Below are 21,500 nucleotides of genomic sequence, written 5' to 3'. Positions count from 1 at the left end.
AAGAATTCCCCACGAAAGGCAAGTCGACAAAAATACTCCAAGAAGGGCAGGTCAGCAAGAATTCCCCCACTGAGGGCAGGTTGGCAAGAATTCCCCATGAAAGGCAAGTCGACAAAAATACTCCAAGAAGGGCAGGTCAGCAAGAATTCCCCACATAGGGCAGGTTGGCAAGAATTCCCCCATGGAGGGCATGTCGGCAAGAATTCCCCATAGAGGGCATGTCAGTAAGAATTTCCCCCACGAAGGGTAGGTCGGTAAGAATTCCCCACGAAGGGCAGGTTGACAAGAATTCCCCCCACGAAAGGCAGATCGATAAGAATTCCCCCATGGAGGATAGGTTGGAAAGAATACCTCACGAAGGGTAGGTCGACCAAAATTCCTCGCGATGAGTTACTCTCCATAAACGAGTTGTTCGGAGAGCTCAGCTTGGCAAAGCCGTGGATGCATGAACCTAGTTCGAATCAGTGACTTCCTAATGATCTTGGCTCAGCAAGGTCAGGCACACAAAAAACTAGCTCAGATTAGCCGAACTCTTCAAAGGTTGGCTCGGCAAAGACGTGGAGACAAGAAACCAGCTTAGATCAAATCCTCGGCTCGATCAAACCCTATACACACAAAACTCAGCTCAGACGAGCTGACAATGCACCAATTCAAAAAAAGGGGGGGGGGGAGATAGGACAACTTTTGAACTTTCAGAACTAGCTCCCAAAATTCGAAACTAAAAGGGGGTCAAGTGATATACCCAAATATATCACCTACCATAAATCAAGAGGAGACTAAATTGTAGCATTAATGAAGGTAGTAACCGCCCAAGTCAATCGCCCAGTCAGAGCAATTGATGCCCGTACTATAATAACCGAAGTGATCCCCGTCAATGTTGTAATGGCCAAAGTGATCCACGCCAGACATCATAATGGCAAATATCCAACGGGTCAAACCTCACCACTATAAAAGAGGTATTCCTAATAGGCAAAGGTATCTCATTCTAAATCCAAATTTACTGTTGCTTATAACCTCTCAAGTCAATCCTTTACTTAGGCATCGAAGAGATCCCCTAGAGTACACCTTGCGTCCTCCAAGCCACTCTTTTTTTCATCCTTTTCAAGTGATCGGAGATTAGAAGGCTCATCGGAGGCTATCGACATTTTTATTCCACAACAAGTCATAAATTTTTTTGATGATTATACACAATGATGGGTTGGTTTTGAAATATATAATTAGAGCCTATTTAGTTGTGAAAATATTCTATTTTTAGATTTTTAAATAATTACATAAAATCGCCTTATTTTTTCATATTTTCCAATACTTATGGAACCCAAAAAAAAAAAAGACAAATTAAAGAAGTGAAATCTGAAAAAGAAAAATAAAATTGTTTTCCAAAAGCAAAGTGGAGCTAAATACTTTTTCTACATTCCATTACTTTCACTATTCAATTAATATTTGTAGGACTACTTTAAGAAAATAAAAAACTATAGAGATACAAATTAAAAGTGTGGGAGAAAGATGAGCTTGGCAGGGACTTTTTAATTTGGATTTTAATAATGAAAGCTCAGTGTGAATTTAAATCATTTTAAACTCAATTTGTATCAATTATTTTTCGTGGAGAAGGAAAAATAAGAACTTAATATATTTTTATCGCATGCTCTCTCCACATAAAATACTATTAAAGTGAAAATTGTTCTAGCATGATTAAAAATTGTACAAAATTAAAATTTAATATGTAAAATTAAATTTTTGTTTATTGATTCGTTCAATATTTTATTTCCTTTTTCACTTTCTTATCAAACATAAAAAAATATTTCATTTTTTATATTTTTAAAAATAATTTCTAAGTTCCAAACAAGGTTAAAAGTTTTACAATTAAAATTAGAGTATATATATAATTTGTATTTAAAAGCATAAATTTCAGTTCTTAAACTTAAACACGAGTCAATACAATATTGTACTTTAAATTTTTTTATTTTTTTCAAAACTACGTAACTTCAAATTGAATATTAACTCAAAATTTTCAAACAATATGATAAGTTGATTCTATTATCTTAATATAATATTCATTTAAGGAAAAAATTTAAGCACGAAAGAAATAATAAATAAAAAATTTGTAGCCATAGTTAACCTTCTAACTAACCATAATCCAAAGTTAGCAAATTAAAAAATAGGAGAGAATCATTAATTATAGGGAAAGGTTGTAACAAAGCTTTTATTATTATTTTAAATATTGCAATTTTTCATATTTATTTGGCTTATTTACTACAATTATTGACACGCCACATTATACGATTAGCCTAGCAAAAAAATTAAGAAAAAAAGAAAAAAAAATTAATCTTCATCTTCAAATAATATAGAGAGAAATTACATATACTCTCACACTCTATACTATCATAATTATTATAATATGGGCAAATATATATATAACTCATTTAATGTACTTTAGATATGAGAACAAATAATATGTTTTTTTAACAATGAGGCAATACATTGTGATAAAAAAAAATAATATTAAAATATATTAATAAATATAATATAATAAAAAATTAATTCATGTCAAAGAAAAATTTAGTGTTTTTGTAACCGATTGGAAGCACTAATTTATACTTTTGACATCAAATGCACGGTATGACACGTCCCAAATATTTGTCACAACATGTTAAATTAAATTAAGAATAGGTGCATGAGAGGGTGTATTTGTTGACACCTAAGTGGACATTCTTTTAAGATATTATATAGATATTAGGTACATTAGATGTACAAAATCGGCGTATTGACTAATACATTAAGAATAATACACCGAATATATCATACCAAAAAGTTAGCCGTCTCATTAATTAATTCTAATATATCAATTAATATATAAATTATATAGTATTTTTCTTAAGAGTCCAGTCTTATTAGTTGTGTGACTTCAAGAGAAAAAATTATTAAAATATATTATAGAAAAATAATGGAAAAATAAACATTAAAAACGATAGTTCACTTATTACATATCTCACATTTAAATAATAGACTAAGTGAAGTCAATTGATTTTGTAGTTTCTTATTATTTTCCAATTGGTCCTTATACCGTGTAAAAAATGGAATATCCGAATAAGAGCCGGTCCAGGTCCGGGTCAATATGGCAGGTGGTCCGTCTCCAACTGACTTTTCCGCGTATAACCCTTACTCCCCACTTTTCTTCCCTTTACTGTCCCCATCTTCTATCTATAAATACACCCTAACCCAACTCCCCAGGGTTTGAACCCCAGAGCCCTCAAGCCAGCAGCTCTCTCCCTCTCCCTCCCTCTCCCTCTCTCCGAGATGGTTGCAATTGAAGAATCGAAGAAGGATAGCGGCACAATCAAGTTCCTATACAGCTATGGCGGCCAGATCCGGCCTCGCTCCACCGACGGCAAGCTCCGTTACGTCGGCGGGCACACCAGAGTCCTTAATGTCGGCCGCTCTATCTCCTTTGCAGGTTCGCCCGTTGATTCATTTATAAACAGATTCTTCCTTTATTAGATTCTGTTTTAAGTGTTTTCCCCAATTATGGAGGAGTTAATTTGAACAAAGTTTAATCTTTGAATCAATCGATGGTTACAGAGCTGTTGGTGAAGCTGGGGGAGTTGTGCGGATCCTCGGTGAGTTTGAGGTGTAAGCTGCCGACGGAAGATCTCGACACTTTGGTCTCCGTCACGTCCGACGAAGACCTCGCGAATCTCATCGAGGAATATGATCGCGCTGCTGCTTCTTCTTCTTCAGGGGTTCCTCTCAAGATCATAGCCATTCTTTCGCCGCCCAAATCTCTCAAAGTAGTCTCTCCTCCCGCGTCGGCCGCCTCCGTTTTCGATCACCGCCCACTCAAGGCGCCGCCGTCGTACCCGTTAGCCAAGCAGACCTGCTCGCCGCCTGTCGGGTTTCCCATCGCCATTCAGAACCAGAACGGCGCCGTCGGCGTCCCTCACCATCCTCCCTTTGCGCGAGGAAGCCCCTACCTCGGCTCCCCCTATTTTTGGCCCTACTGGAACCGGATGCAACTATAATAAACCCTTAATTTCATACACAAAAAGAAATACGTAGAGACCATATGAACATCATAAAACACAAATCAAAACACAGATCGAGTGAAGTTCCTTGTGTAATTAGACTGTAATAGTTTTCTGAGGAAGTGAGGATTATTTTTTTTTTGACACGGCCATGGTTTTCCCTTGACCTTCCTCTTCCTCTTCCTCTTCCTCTTCCTCTTCCATGTGTTTGCGAAAATATTTTTTGCCGTTAGGGTTCCGCTAATCGTCGTACTTTGCCAATGCGCAACGGACATCCCATGTGCCGTTAGGGTTCCGTTATCTCCATTCATTTCAAAATTTTGCCACTAAGCGTAAATGAAATTTGTGTTCCATATAGTTACTTTTTGAAAAATTAAATGGTGGGTTTTTTTTTCTTTGGCCCATGAATCGTATTCTCGGCACGTATGAGATTCCCGTGACTTATTATAATATTACTTTTTTTTTTGTGGTATTAAATTATTGACCTAAGTTTGTCTTGATTATTTGGTTGCAGGTTGTGAACGGAGATGAGAAGCAAAGAAAATTCTATGTTTAATAATTGCATTAGGAGCTCCCTTTGTGGAATGGAATTCAGATTCAAAATTAAATAATTGCCGTTAGAGACAAAAATTAATTAAATGGTATAATTGTTATCCACTTGGCACAATTGGGCAATTTGGCCAAGTTGTCCGGACGTCAAGGCGCTGTGGTCGTTGTGGGAGGTGGAAATTTGGTCCACTAGGGAAGAGAATTTTATTTATTTATTTATTTTTAAAGGTGAGAGAACCATAACTAAAATTGTGAGGATTCAATATTACGTTTTGTTTTGTTAAATATGAGTTTGTGAAAATATAAAGAAAATAGATAATGGGCAAAAAATATTAATATTTTTCATGAAATTTGACCAAAAAAATGTTAATTTTCTTTTAAATTATGTTGAATATTTTAAATTGCATAAAAAAAAATTTATAAAAAAATATTATGTTATATTTATTTTATTTCACTAATTTGGGTGTGGATAGTTTGGAAGCTCCAAAATTTATAGTTTTTTTTTTTAAAAAAAAATTGTTAACTATTATTTTGAGCATGGTTTTAAACATGGATTGTGACCGACTCAGTAGAGCCACTAGGTCAGTTGAGCCAATTGAACCAGTGGATCAACTTGATGGTCAAACTAAAGATATATATATATATATATACATATATATATATATATATATATATATATAGTGTGTGTGTGTGTGTGTGTGTGTGTTTCACCTTTTCTGAGATTTGGTAAAAAGATTTTTAGTTTTAAAAATGTCACAAATTTTTTTTAGGTTAGTCAAAAAGACACAATCTTTCCTAAAAAGTGACTTATTTTTTACAAAATATAAGGGAATGTTTGTGTCTTATTGAGTGACAAATCTCATGGGAGGCTCCTATAATTCTTGAAACTTAGGCGAGATTATTAATTTTTTGTTAAATCTTAGTGGAAGTCTTTGTCTTTTACTAGTATGTTACCAAGAGAATTTAATGGTGTGGTGATGATAATATTATTATTAGAAGTAATTAAATATAGTGTAAAACAAAATTTATTTGATTCAATTAAAACACTTCAAGTTTTTGTGTTATATCTCCATATATTTGAATTTTTATGAACATGAATTAAACTTAATAATGAACACAAATTTTGTAACAATCTCGACCCGCCACGTAGGCTCAGAGTGCTACTTTAGTGACGTCTGTGTCACGCCCCGAACCCCAAAATGGAGCTCAAGGGTGAAAATGTAATTTAACTTGTCTCTGTATCATACAAATTTTCACAGATACAGTACAATGGATGAGGATTCGATCCCGTGGGGTTTCCAGGCACCCTAAACACATCCAACCACAATCATATACGCAGCAAAAAAAGTCATTCTATATCAACATATGTAGTACCATACCAGAGTCTATATACGAGCCAAACACAACTTTATCCAAATGTACAAACTGGGTGCCCAATTACAACTCAAAATGGCAACCAACAAAACTATAGTCCTAACACTTACCCAAGCGCTAATGCAGTACACCGACCACTACGCTTCCCACACCAGGACGCTAGTTCCGGTTACTCGAAGGACCTATAAAAATGTACGTACAGTAGGGGTGAGACACCTCTCAGTAAAGAAGAACACAGGTTATATCGGTGTGTAGCATTTGAGTGTTATCATGATACAACATACACGCAGTTAAATGCAAATCCAATTCTAATTTACACAGTGCATACATACACACACAACACATGATCAGCAATCATGGTGTCGTCACACCCTTCGGCCCAAAGTCGGTCTGGCATTCCGGCATTGGCCCGTAGCCAACCCGCGAATCACGGCGCCACCGGCACATGGCTAGTCCTCGACTCCCATGGCATCGTACCGGCGCTAACTGGTAGATCCACACCCTTCGGCCTGATCTGCCTGGATAGGCTCACGCCCTCGGATATAGAGCCAGTCACTCTTGCCTACGTTGCAAGCGATAAACACACGTCCTCGAATATAGAGCCGGTCACTCTCAGTCCCTAGAATCATTGGAATCGCGGTCCCATCAGTAATTTCGCATATCACACACACATGCATGCTCATATAATCAAACAAACCACACTCATTTGGTAATTTAAATAATGGTTTTCCAAACAAATACAATTTAAACAAAGTCAAGGCACAGTTATCCTAATATCACAGTATAAATCACACATACTCGATTTTCAACAAAACCCGGGATTCGGACCGTTGCCCCCTTTTTCCCAAAACTGTAATAATGAAAAACCTATAGTTTTCCCCATTAGATCCCCCCAAACGAGTAGTTAAAACATACACAGGACCGTGGACAACAGTTCCACCGAGTCCGATTTCAAAAATAATCAATATAACACAGTTTGCCCATTCCTTAACCCTGTATAACAAAACCCAAACTCCAAGGCTCCTACACAGTTAACCGAGTTCCAAAACCTACAAATCACAGTACAAAATATACTCACAAGACCTCCTCTACAAAACTACTAGACCATAAATGAAAACCGAGCCTTACCTCGATTTTTCGCCAAAACCCAAAAACCTCCGAAACGAGATTCCGATCCGTAGAAGTTGTAAAGAATCCTTCCACGATCCTCGTGGTAACTTCCGTTTCCCAATTCTATCAACGATCAGCGAAGAAATCTAGAGAAAGAGAGAGAGAGTAGAGTTTAGAGAGAGAGAGAGTGAGAGAGATGAGATTGAGTTTACTTAATGAAGAAGTAATAGAATTGTCCTTTTATAGCCCTTTGACTCGGCCCAATTTCGTCGACGAAATGGAACCTTCGTCGACGAATCTTACACTGATTTCGTCGACGAATCGGTGGCCTCGTCGACGAAGTCTGATATTTCCAAATTCCTAGACCTCTCGGTTTTTTCTCGTCAACGAGGCTCTGAATTTCGTCGACAAGAAAAGCACACACTTCGTCGACGAAATCTGGCTTCGTCAATGAAGCCTAGTAAATTCCAACTTTGCCCCTCTTTTAATATTTAAATCTAGTTATCACAGTTCGGGTTCTTACAGTCTGAGTACCTAATACCTTATTCATCATACATAAAACACATATATGCAGTGAAAATAAAATACAAAATCCTCAAATTCCATTACCATAGTTCTAATTATCTTTATACACAAATATATCCATTTTCACATAATTAGATCTTATAAAACTAAACAAAAATAAAATCTCTATTTACGCACTACCTACATAAAATTTATACCACTAGCCCGACTCCTCTAAACTGTTAGACCCAATCTCTTGGATTTCCTGAAAAGACAGTTAAAGTAGGGGTGAGACACAGTTCAGTAAGGGAAAGACTAAGTTAATGTCAGTGTGTGACCAGCATGCATTTAGTGTACAGAAAATAACCAGTTCACTAAGTAGATAAACACATTTATGAAAATATTCTTATTTTACAAACACACACATACACAATTAGTCGAGGATAGAAAAGATTACCCACACATACAAGTAGTTTCCCTCTGCTCTAATACCATTACTGCTACTAGGGCACTCGCTTTTCTCAGCAAGCTCTCGAAATTATTTTATTAATTATTTGTATTCACATAAATTAACAGATAAGCATATAAGACACTCCCTGTGACAAACACGTCATTTACTTCTCCCATGACACGGGTTGTGCGGCCCGAAAGCTAGACTAAAGTCCTAGGAGATCCACTCAAACAATAGTCATCTATACTCTCCGCTAAAATGCTCCGTGGGTATACGCAGCTCCAACTGCTGGTCTAATTGCCCTCACCCAGGGCGTGCATTCACCTCGCATAGGCAAATCGGAGAAGGCCACCCTACACCTCTCAACACAGGTGTGGGCGCACACGGCCACATAATAAATCTTTAGCAACGGTACTGTGCTCACAATACATTGGTCCCCAGGGTTTTTAACGCATATCATGCAATTTAGATTATAGAAAATATTATTTAAAACATCATTTTACATATATTTCCTATTATTCCAAAAACCTGACCCTTAGCCACAAAATATAACTCGGCGTAGAGCTGTCAATTAAAACTCGGCCCTTGGCCCTCATACCAAATTCCTGCATTATTCACAAGTAATTCTAGTATTTTTCACAACAATTCCAGTATTTCACAAACAATTCAGTATTTCGCAAACAATCTCAAATCCAGTTAAACAATAAATCCTACCAAATAATCATCGACCACACGATTTTAACATTTAAACATAACCATATAAACAACCAAACTTTCCACCGTTCGTTTCTATTCAAAATACCATACCATATATCCTAAGTTTGTAAAATCTATTTTGAATGGTTGATTTTCGAAATAACCTTCAAATTCTTAAATAAATATATTAATTTAATCGGTTCAAATTAAATAAAAATCTTGACTTAACTTAATCTCCTTACCTAATTCCTAAAAAAAAATCTACTAAAACCTCGACCTACGCCCCACGGCATTCAAAATCCTTGAAATCCTGAAATTAAAATTTCACTACATTACTTATCACAATCAATAGAGTAACTTTCCCTAAAATTCCCCTAAACTTTGAATACCCTAAATACCCTAATAAAGTCTAAATTATTAAACTTACCCTCGATTTAAGATTGGTACCTCGAAACTTCAATTCGAAAACCCGCTCTGGTTAGATTGTAGAGAATCTCCCCACGAATCTCCTGACAATTTCCATTCGTTAATTGGACTTATAGTTTAAGAGAAATTGAAGTAATTAATTGTGGAAATTGACCTTACCTCAGGAGATACACCTACACCGCTCCCACGACAGATTCGCTCCAATAGAAGCATCAGTGGCAACGAACAGAGCCCAACGATATTTTCAAATTTCTAATCGTTGGCCGAATATTGGAAACGAGATTGAGAAAAGTGGGAAAGAGGGGATGGAGGAGAACGGCGCTGCTGCCTCTCTGCTTTTTCTTCTTCCTAACGGATCTCAAGATCCTTGAGGTTCTAATATATATAATATCATATTATTAATATTATATTACTTAATTAATAATATTAATTAATTAATTAATTTTAATTTATTTTAATAATATTTTTTAAAAAAAATTTAATTTTTTTTTTAGGATCGCTACAAATTTCTATTTCATTTTTTTTTCCCCCAAATTTATCCAAATCCAATATAAGGATCATACATTAAGGATTATTTGGTTATTTTTGAAAAATTTTAAAAAAATGTATGTACAAAATATGATATACACACATTTATGCATTTGAGGATTGCAATTTATATTATGTATTGAGATATATACCATTTATAAATATGTTGGTTTAATTATATCTTAGAAACACAGTTAGCTTAGAGGTAAATGCATGTCTCTCTTTCCCTTGCGTCACGAGTAGGGGTGAGCAAACGGTTAGTTCGGTCAAATTCAGTTAATTAACTAAATTAATCGAAATTTTCAGTTAATAATTTCTGTTAACCGAACCGATCGAACAAAAAAAGCTCATTGAATCGACCCAACCGAATTACTCAAAAAGGTAATTCAGTTATCCAAATTTAACTGAAATATTTTGAAATTAATTATTAAAAACAACATAAAATTGTAAATTTTTTACCAATTATAGCTTAATTAAGCAGCTCATCTATTAATTAAATTTGTTATTGAACTGTAAGAGTAGAAATTACATTTTACAATGTTACCTAATTCTGACTATATTCCCTTGGTTATAGTTATTGTCAAAGAGCCTCAGGCCAAGTGTTGAGTGGGTCATATCGTCATAGTCCTGAGCTATGTGTGATATTGCCAATATGGAAAACATGGACAACTATAGATTCTTAACTTGAAAGTAAATTTCAAAAAAGGTATGCTTATATATATATATATATATATATGCGTGCTGTGCAGGAGTAAGAGAATTGTGTTTCTTGTTGAGAAACTTTATTTTACACTGATTCCAGTTAAGAATCTGCACCTTTTGAGACAACAGCAGGTTTTACACTGGCCTCCTGCCTTTCCCCCATCCCGATTATATTTAAATTTTAATTAATTATTAATTAAGTTAACCGAATTAAAATTCCTATTAACATAAATTAACCAAAAATTGGTAAAATCGTAACCAAACCGAACCAACCCTGTTTCTTGACCAAACCAAAACAACCAAAATTGGTCAGTTAATTTGGGTTTCCTTGAATTATATGCTCACCCCTAGTCGAGAGTTTAATTCCCATTGAAACATCCCACCTATTTTTTCTTTTTCAGTATACACATTGTACAAGTAGAAGGTTATGGAGATGATATTGATTTGCTAAAACAAGGTTCTTTGGCCCATTCGAATCAGTTCGAATGGGTTGGACCACTCGGGTACAGTCTAGATTTCAAAACCATGATTTTGAGTGTTATAGCCTTTTTAGCTTTTTCTTAGTAGAAAAGTTATGACTTGCAAGCTATAGAGGCATTTGAATTTTTATTATTAGTAAAAATTAAACTAACAATAATTATAAATTAGGAAATCTTTAATAGTATGCTATTCCTTCTAGATGAGAGATGGTTAAGAAGTTAGTATGGAAAAGTGGAGTTAAATTAGCATCTTGGAACATTCGGACACTTATTGGGAAAACATGAAGTTAGTTGATAAAATGATAAGAAAAAAATTAATATAATATGCTCCCAAGAAAATGAGTGGGGTAGAGCAAAAAGTTAGAGAAATCAAAAAATTAGGCTTTAAATTTAGAAAACTAGAAAAGAAAAATAAAAAAAAATGAAATCAGAAACATTATAGGCAAATGCCTAAAAAATAATGTGATAGATGATAAAAGAATAGGTGATAGAATTGTAAAAATACTAGGAGTAGAAAGAACATTCAAGTTGATTTGAATGGCCACACAAGAAAGGAACTCGGTGAAATGATTTTAGAGGTTATATGGAAGCCATGAGTATGGAAATAATAATGAACCTGGTCGAATGATTTTAGATTTCCTCATGTCATGTTCCTGTTATAACGAATATATGCTTTAAGAAAAGAGAAGAACATTTAGTAATCTTTAAAAGTGGACAACATGAAAGTTTAATAAATTTTTTTCCTAACCAAAAGGAAGATCATTTAACATGTGAGGATTATTAGGTGATTCCATGCGAAAACTTGATGACACAACATAAAATGTTAGTATTATATATCTATACAAAAAAAAAAAAAAAAATGAAAGAAAAAAGTGACATTAAATAATATAAGAGAATTAGATGGTGGAGTTTGAAGAGAGAAATATAGTATAATTTGAAAATAAAATTATCGAGGAGGAGGAGTTGATAACTGAGAACAAGGTAGCTAGATTGCAGGATACCATTAAAATTAAAAAGAAAGTTCTATATAACACATATCATACCATATGGACAAGAATGCTAACTATGACTAAACTCGATTTTATTCAGATTGATTATGGCTTAAACTGACAACCGAATCTAATTATTTGGTTTGTAAAAACTTCAAAGCAAAAATGAACACAAACAATTGGTTAAAGGAAAAAAGAAAAAGAAAAAGAAAAACCTTAATCCACTGGTTAACCAGTTCGGTTTAGTTATTCTTGATTTTTAAAATTTTTAATTACAAAAATTAAGTCACTCCTTAAGCCTAGACTTGCTAAAACTTTTAAGCTTGGCCAACGGTACATTTAAAGCGCAATTTACTTTAGATCACGTCAGTGTAGGCCCAACAAGGACATTTATAGAAAGATTATCCCTTCTTCCACTTGTCCGATGTGGGACAACAAAAAAGAGAGAAGCAAAGAATACTTTAATTAGAGAGCTGAGGTTGAGCTGTTGTCGGCTGTTTTCCTCATATCTTATAGGGGAGGCAATTCATGATTCTTTTGTTTAAATTGAATTTAAATTTAATATAAGTTGATCCGTTTATAAATAAGTCAATTCGAATCTAATTCATTTATTAAACATGTTAGGCGGGTTCAAATCAGATCATCTCATGGGTGACACTTTTAAAAATAAAATGAAAGAGTATTTTTTTTTAAATATGTCATTTTATATGAAATGTTTAAATTTTTTTAAAATAAATAAATTATATATATATTTTAAATGGGTGACCTATTTATGACTTGTTTATTAAACGGGCATGTTTGAGATTACATAGTAGTCTCCCGTTAATAAACGGGTCAACCCGAATCCGACCCTATTTAATCCTGACCTATTTATGACCCGTCTTAATTCGATCCGTTAATTCGTTTTGTCACCCTTAACTAAATCTCAATGTAGAGAGAGAGAGAGAGAGAGAGAGAGAGAGAGAGAGAGAGAGAGAGAGAGATGTCGCGACATCCCGGACCCGACCAAAGAAACCACTCTGGTAAAAATAGGGGTGCGGCTGCGAACTGGGAAAAGCGAATGTGTGATTTTGAAAAAGATTTTCGTGAAAAAATAATATGTGATGGAGTCGCCACTAACCTTTTAAAGTGCGGTTAGAACACTTAATTACTACCCCGTTATGGGTAAAATCGATCTGCGTCACTAGAGTCGGGTTCAGGAGTTTGGTTACGCGAGGGAAAGGTATTAGCACCCCCTACGAGCTCATTCTTACGAACGGTACCAAATTAATCAAAAATTATCTCAAAAATAAATCTAATAAGCCTTTCAAAATTTCTCCTCTTTAAAAATCGAAAGAAAGAAATACTATATAGGTATTCTCTCAAAACCGGGGCAATCCAATACTCTGAAGAGTCCATGCCCTTTGTTGCAATCATTGGGAAGGAAAATCAAGAAAATAAGGTACAAAATACACTTTCGGGGGTTTTGAAATCTATAGATTTTTCTAAGTAGAAAATTACTATTTCGGAAGGTTTTTGGAATTTGTTCAGGATGGAAATGATTTTCTAGGCCTAAAAATATTTTTGCGATTTTTCTAAGTGTGAAAACATTTTCTGTGAGTTTTTTGTGTTTTTTCCGAACTTTAAAATAGCACAAAATAAAAACCATGAAAATCAAAGTATGAAAATATTTTTTGGGATTTTCAGAGAATTTTGAGATTTTTTTTTTTTTTTTTATGAATTTTCTAGATATCTAAATAATAATAGACAAATGGAATGGAGAAAACCGGCGTGAACTAGTTCCGAGAACGATGAATCGGTCAAATGTTGACTAGTCCGGGGAAAAACCAGTTTAAGGTTTTGGTCGATACTATACAACACGTGTTGCCTTCTGCGTGAGTTTGTGTGTTCAAGTGTATGTTAGAATGCATGAATGATGCATGATGCATGTGTGAGCATGAATGAGCATGTGCATGAATGTGCGTGCATGCATGAATGAGCACGTGCATGAACGTGTGTGCATGCATGGATGTGCACGTGTATGAATGTGTGTGCATGCATGAATGAGCACGTGCATGAATGTGTGTGCATGCATCAATAAGCGCGTGCATGAATGTGGGTGCATGGATGCATGAGCACATGCATGAATGTGCGTGCATGGATGTGCACGTGCATTAATGTGCGTGCATGCATGAATGAGCACGTGCATGAATGTGTGTGCGTGCATGGAGGTGCACGTGTATGAACGTGTGTGCGTGCATGCATGTGCACGTGTATGAAATGTTTAAACATGTTAGGCGGGTTCAAATCAGATCATACCATGGGTGACACTTTTAAAAATAAAATGAAAGAGTATTTTTTTTTAAATATGTCATTTTATATGAAATGTTTAAATTTTTTTAAAATAAATAAATTATATATATTTTTTAAATGGGTGACCTATTTATGACTTGTTTATTAAACGGGCATGTTTGAGATTACATAGTGGTCACCCATTAATAAACGGGTCAACCCGAATCCAACCCCATCTAATCCTGACCTATTTATGACTCATTTTAATCCGACCCGTTAATTCGTTTTGTCACCGTTAACTGAATCTCAATGTAGAGAGAGAGAGAGAGAGAGAGAGAGAGAGAGAGAGAGAGAGAGAGAGAGAGAGAGAGAGAGAGAGAGAGAGATCGCGACATCCCATACCCGGCCAGAGAAACTACTCTACAAAAATGGGGGTGCGGTTGCGAACTGGAAAAAGTGGATGTCTGATTTTGAAAAAGATTTTCATGAAAAAATAATGTGTGTTGAAGTTACTACTAACCTTTTGAAGTGGGGTTAGAACACTTGATTGTTACCCCATTAGGGGTAAAATCGGTCTGCATCACCAAAATTGGGTTCGGGAGTTCAGTTACGCGAGGGGAAGGTATTAACACTCCCTACGTGCTCATTCTTACGAACGGTACCAAATTAATCAAAAATTATCCCAAAAATAAATCTAATAAGCCTTTCAAAATTACTCCTTTTTAAAAATCGAAAAAAATAAAATACTAAATAAGTATTCTCTTAGAACCGGGGCAATCCAATACTCTAAAGAGTCCATGCCCTTTGTTGCAATCATTGGGAAGGAAAATCAAGAAAATAAGGTACAAAAATATGCTCCTGGGGGTTTTGAAATCTGTAGATTTTTCTAAGTAGAAAATTACTATTCCGGAAGGTTTTTGGAATTTGTTCGGGATGGAAATGATTTTCTGGGCCTAAAAATATTTTTGTGATTTTTTTAAGTGTGAAAACATTTTCTGTGAGTTTTTTTGTGGTTTTTCCCGAACTTCAAAATAGCACAAAATAAAAACCATGGAAATCAAAGTATGAAAATATTTTTTGGGATTTTCAAAGAATTTTGTGATTTTTTTTAATGAATTTTCTAGATATCTAAATAATAATATACAAGTGGAATGGAGAAAACCGGCATGAACCGATTTTGGGAACGATGAACTGGTCAAATGTTGACCAGTCCGGGGGAAAATCAGTTTAAGGTCTTGGTCGAGACTATACAACACATGTTGCCTTCTACGTGAGTTTGTGTGTTCAAGTGTATGTTAGAGTGCATGAATGATGCATGATGCATGTTTGAGCATGAATGAGCACATGCATGAATGTGCGTGCATGCATGAATGAGCACGTGCATGAACGTGTGTGCATACATGGATGTGCACGTGTATGAATGTGTGTGCATGCATGAATGAACACGTGCATGAATGTGTGTGCATGCATGAATAAGCACGTGCATGAATGTGGGTGCATGGATGCATGAGCACATGCATGAATGTGCGTGCATGGATGTGCACGTGCATTAATGTGCGTGCATGCATGAATGAGCACGTGCATGAATGTGTGTGTGTGCATGGAGGTGCACATGTATGAACGTGTGTGCGTGCATGCATGTGCACCTGTATGCTTGTGCGTGCATGGATGTGCATGTGTATGAATGTGTGTGCGCGCATGATCGGGTACATGCATGAATGAGTACGTGTGTGAACATGTGTGCTGCATGATTGGGTGCGTGCATGTGTACGTGTGAAATTGCATGCATGTATATGCATGTGCACGCGAGTGTACACGAATACATGCATGAATGCGTAGGTGTGAAGTGGCACACACGTCTATGCATGTATATAGATTTGGGTGTATGTGTATGAGAGAGAGTGTGTGGAAGTGTGTGTATATATGCATATGTGTGAGTGTGTGAGTTCGCATGAACGAGTGTGGGCGTGCATGAATATAAGTGTACGTGTGTGAGGGTGTATAAGAGAAAGCATAGCACGAATGATCAGAATCACTTTTCCTAGAATTTCAAAAATGTTTATGGATTTTTCTTATTTTTCTGGATATTTTATGAATTTTCCCAAATTTTATGGATTTTATTGTATTTATTTGGATTTGTTGTGAATTTATTGAAGTCGAACCGGTTATATATCAGTTGATGGACCCACTGGTTCAGAGACATGAACCAGTCAACCTCGGGTCAACCTGGTTTAAGGTCTGGGTCAAGACCAACACATGTGGCACCTTGTGAATGGAGCATATCATGGCGACATGTATCGATCGCAATCGTTGACGTGGAGCGGAGATCCAACGGGTACCAAGAGGCCACATAAAGAATTTTGAATGAGAGGTGAGTGGGCTGCCACGCGTTAAGGGATAAGTGGAGGAAACCAGTGCTCGAGGATCCGTGTTTCCGCATGATCTAGACAATCCCAAGGAAGTTTAGATCGTGTGACTGACACCCAAAGCATAGTTAGATCGCTGATGTCACGCCCCAAACCCGCAGGTGGGTCCTAAGTGTGAATAAAGTAACCTAACATGTCCCTGTATCAATTTAAGACACACATAATACGATACAAAAGAGGGTCCGACCCCGTGGGGTGAACGGATGCCCACATACATACACATAACCATCCATACTCATCCAAATATACACAGCGAAATACGGTCTTTTACACATATACAGTATCATACCAGAGTCTATACAAGTTAGGATATACATTCCCATAATACAAAACATACCCTAGGTGTCTACAAAAACCATCCCGACAATCTAGGTACAAAAAACCCATACCTAGTAGGTACTAGCAGTAGCTAACGACACCCTCGCGTCCAAACGCTAGAATGCTAATTACGGCTACCTGAAGGACTTGAAAAACATTGTACGTACATTCGGGGTGAGACACCTCTTAGTAAGGAAGAAAACAGGTTATATCAGTGTGTGGCATACCAGTGTTATTTTACATGCTTCATAACACTATAAAATACGATACCATTCGAAACATTTACATACAGTTTCATACAGATACATACAGTTCCAGTATTTTTACAAAAACCATTCCAATACATAAGATACCCAAAACATACGGTCAGTGTAATCACACTAGTTCGCAACTACACAAGGTCACCTCATCTCATAGCGATTACATTGCTACATATGCAACTATGCTGCGACGACCCAGGCCCAATAGTGATTACATTGCTCTATACGCAACTACACAAGGTCACCTAATTTCACAGCGATTACATTGCTACACACGCAATTATGCTGCGACGACCCAGACCCAATAGTGATTACATTGTTCTATACGCAACTACACAAGGTCTCCTAATCTTACAATGATTACATTGCTACACACGCAACTACGCTACGACGACCCAGGCCCAATAGTGATTACATTACTCCATACGCAACTACACACGGCCACCTAGTCTCACAGCGATTACATTGCTACACACGTAACTACGCTACGACAACCCAGGCCCAATAATGATTACATTGTTCCATACGGTGTAGAACACACCCTTCGGTGACCAGCCGAAACATACTGGTGATATTTCACACCCCGAATATAGAGCCGGCCACTCTTGACCACAGTAGTTAACCGATACATGGCTATTTTACAAATCCTTAGAATCATTTTGGAACTCACATTCTTATACATTTCAGCGTACGGTAATTAGTCGCCACATAACTATTTTACAAATACCTGGAACAAATACATACAACCATACATACCACACTTATTTGGTTTACGAAAAATCATATCATTTACAAATTCAAGTATACAATTTATGCAAGTATGGATTATGATCACCTCAATAATACAATTTCAACATAACTAACAATTTTCCAAACCAAGTTGAGATGATACCCAAAATCCCCAAATTTTTCCAAAAACTGTAACTCAAAAATCTCATATTTTTACCTGATAGATTTCCCCAAATAAGTAGCCATAACATACATACGATCGTAGCCTACAAGCTTACCGATCTTGATTTTGAAAATAAATTGATATAAACAAAATCCCCTTACTTTAACCCGAATTCCAACTACGAACTCTACGGTCCCCAAAACTACAAACCGAGACCAAAACCTACAAACCACAGTATAGTAAATGCTTACAATTTGTACTATTACACATATACTGAATCAGAAATGAAAATCGAGCCTTACCTCGATTTTAGTCCGAAAACCGAAATCGCTTGAAAAGAGATTTCGATCCGCTAGAAACATAGAGAATCCTTCTTTGATCCTCGAAGTAACGTTGGATTTATGAATTAGGTGACAAATGGTGAAGGAATCGAGGAAAGAGAGAGAGAGAGCTTTGAGTTCTAGAGAGAGTGAGAGAGAGAGTTTAGGAAAACTTGGCCCCAAAGTAACCAAAAATATCTTTTATAGCACCTTTGGCTCGAGTGGATTCGTCGACGAATTGGTGTCCTCGTCGACGAATTCTCCACTAGCTTTGTTGACGAGTTGATGGCCTCGTCGACGAGCTAGATGTTTCAATTTTTTCCTGAACCTCTCGGCATTCACTCGTCGACGAGTTTCTGAATTTCATTGACGATAAGCCTTCAACCTTCGTCAACGAATTATGGCCTCGTCGACAAAGTTTGTGAAATTTCATTTTTACCGGTGACCCAAATTTGAGGCCATGCCAAGAAACACAAGGTGCACGGCTCAGATTTAACCGTGTATACCCTTTGACGGGTGGAGCGTTCGGCGCCACATGTCAGCGTCCCATTGCTCCAAAGCCAACCATACTTAAGCCAAAAATTTCCCATTTCTCTCATTTCCAACCTCTCTCTTCTTTCTCTAGCTCTTCCCTCCTTCATCCGTTCCATGAGCTCCAATCCGAACTCATCTGCTCGAACTCCAGCGATGACATCACGAAGTCGACTCTGATTTTATCTCTGATCATGGTTATGTCAGGATTCTTGCTGGGTATTGGCAGCAACTTCTCTAGCAACAGTCGGGTCCTGAGCAGGGAACTTGGCGAACTTCACCAATGGCAGTCTTGGTCTTCTTGGTGAGCCGATTCATGGCGAGATGGACATAAAGAGCGATCTCACCCACTCAAGCTAGGGTTATGGTTTGTGGGTATTGAGAAGGAGGAGGAGGAGGAAGAAGAAACAGAGGAGGGTTTTCTCACTGATTTCCACGACATGCGTGCTGGGTTTTGAAGCAGGGGAACCCACGAATGAAGGTGAAAGAGGAATGGGAAGAAATGATTTGTTCCTCCTTTTGTTTATACTGCTTCCAGTTCCCCATCTCTCTCTCTATCTTTCCCTTGCACCGTTCGAGTGATTTCGAACTCTCAGGTTCGAATCCGCTTCTCAAAAATTTCCCATTTCAGGATTCAGGTACTCTAAATCCTGCGACCTTCTGTTCTCACTTCGAAGTTTCTTGCTTGATGAGTTCGACTGAGGTCTCGATTTCGTTCTTCAGTCTGATGGTCAAAGGAAAACAAATAGGTGCTCCAAAAAAGCAAAGGGTTTTTGGCTTCTCCAGATAAGTATTCTTTCCTCCTCTTTTTCTGTTTGATATTTGGTGTGTGTGATTATGGACTGAATACTGGGATCCTGGTTTGTGACGATTCCAAATACTGTTGCGCGTTGGTGATCTTAGGATTAGGGTTCGTTTTTCAAGGTTAGGGAGGACGATGAGTGGACTCGTTTCCACCTGGTGAGCGGTGCCTGGGTTGACTCATATGATTCAATCCAGGTGAGTTGGGAACTCAGGTGACTCACTTCGAGTGACTCAAAGTTAGCCACGTGACTGTCACGTGTGGGAAATTGGGCTTTTGAGTGGTTTTTGAAGCTGGGCTGATTAGTTAAAAAAATGGGTAATGGATTGGATTTGAAGGTTAGGCTTTGGGTTTTCTTTTTAAGCAAGATGGGCGCTGTGTATTGGATTTGAAAGTTAGGCTTCGGGTTGGGAATCAGGAAAAGGGCCAAGGGGTTAAGATAGGCATGAGTTGGGCCTCGTTCAAAACAGGTTTTGGGTTGGGGGTGTTGCAATGGGTCAAAGGCTCAAAACCCGAATTCGGGTTCGGGCAGGATATTCGGGTCTGCTCCCTGTTAGGCTTACGCTTAGGCTCACACGCAAACCCGAGATTCAATCATGAGGACCTGCACACACTATATAACGGTTCTAAATTGGAATAGGGAGGGATTCAGATTTACCTATGTCCTTGGCTCCTCCGTTCTTCTTTTCCAAGCCCTATGTCTGTCTGGTGTCCAATTGTGGTTGTCCCTCTGCTTTCTTTTTCCTTTTGAATTCTACTGCTCCTATAGGGCTCTTTTCTCTCCGAGTTCCTACAAAATTTTTCTGCTATGATACCCTCAACTTTTCTAGTTCTCTCTTCTCACTCTCAAATTCTACAGTATTCTGATATGTTTTCCTCTCTCTTCAAACCGGTAGAACCTAACTCTCTCTTCTTAATTTATTTCTCTCCCCATTTTGGCAAGGTATTTCTCAGCTTTCTCTCCCCCCCCCCCCCCCCCCCCCCCCCCCCCTTTTTCTAATTTCTTTCTCTCCCAATTCCTATAGGGTTTCTGTGCTCTCTCCCCTCTTTCTAATTTCTTTCTCTCCCAATTCCCGCAGGGTTTCTGTGCTCTCCCCCTTGCCTTCTACAGTGCCAGGAACCTCCCTATTTATAGGAAAGTGGGGTGATCTTCTTGGCGCCAAAATCCTTAGTGTGGCCTTCTCCCAACAGAATTCCCCACCAGCATACTGTCAGGGAATAATCATATTCTCTCCACATGATTTTATTTTTTATTTTATTTTATTTTTGGATTTTAGCTGCTAACTAACTATGCTGACTCTCCCTTATGTGCACAGGTGAAAGTGGAAAATCTACGTGGCGGCTGGAGAATGGAGGGCAAGGCATTTTTATTTTTTGTATTTTCATTCATTTTTTGTAATTTTTATGTACCCCTGAGTTGCTCTTCCTGCAACTTAAATTTGTACACTCATATTTATTTCCGTATATGCTTTCTTCTATATGCACTTTCTTTCTTGCATGTTTGAAAGCCTGTGCGTGCATGTGTGCACACTTGGCTTATTTGGATGAATGATGTATGTGCCCCAAATTCGACCAAGTTTGACTTGATTTGACTGAAATGTTTGACTGTTTTTGACTGAATTTTGACCCACTAACAGGATATATTATTCATCAAATGAAACCACCCCCTTTTTAAATGAATTGAGGTTTTAAAAACGTAAACCCAAATTTGGAAGATCCCAAACTCATGGAGATTTAAAAGCACCTAGTTAACTAAGTTAGCTCTTAGAAGATTAAAATCAGACTTTAAAGGATGAGATCGGATTTTGGGTTTAATGGACTTGAGTTATTATGAAGAAATTGAACTCTTGGGT

The 21,500-nt window shown here is 37.1% G+C and overlaps 1 protein-coding gene and 1 long non-coding RNA gene across 2 annotated transcripts; both read left to right on the top strand.

Annotated features, from left to right (window-relative positions):
* Positions 1-3,214: 3,214 nt before the first annotated feature.
* Positions 3,215-4,165, top strand: LOC131146132 (protein PAL OF QUIRKY). Its single transcript, XM_058095487.1, has 2 exons — positions 3,215-3,451; positions 3,577-4,165. Exons 1-2 carry the CDS (start codon positions 3,295-3,297, stop codon positions 4,014-4,016), a joined length of 597 nt encoding a protein of 198 aa, XP_057951470.1. The 5' UTR covers positions 3,215-3,294; the 3' UTR covers positions 4,017-4,165.
* Positions 4,166-18,911: 14,746 nt separating this feature from the next.
* On the top strand, positions 18,912-21,153 carry LOC131146849 (uncharacterized). The gene is made up of 3 exons (XR_009134479.1): positions 18,912-19,326; positions 19,477-19,635; positions 20,964-21,153. It is a non-coding gene; the product is annotated as an uncharacterized LOC131146849 (long non-coding RNA).
* Positions 21,154-21,500: the final 347 nt, after the last annotated feature.

The sequence above is a fragment of the Malania oleifera genome, chromosome 13, assembly GCF_029873635.1.
Source record: "Malania oleifera isolate guangnan ecotype guangnan chromosome 13, ASM2987363v1, whole genome shotgun sequence".
NCBI lineage: Eukaryota > Viridiplantae > Streptophyta > Magnoliopsida > Santalales > Ximeniaceae > Malania > Malania oleifera.
The sequence above is the reverse complement of the archived record's forward strand: the minus strand, read 5'-3'. Positions and strand labels throughout refer to the sequence as shown.

Bases quoted from the DNA above. Each gene is read 5' to 3' on its own strand.
- LOC131146132 (XM_058095487.1), top strand. From the start codon at position 3,295: ATGGTTGCAATTGAAGAATCGAAGAAGGATAGCGGCACAATCAAGTTC. The intron at 3,452-3,576 runs GTTCGCCCGTTG...CGATGGTTACAG, and splicing joins CCGCTCTATCTCCTTTGCAG to AGCTGTTGGTGAAGCTGGGG.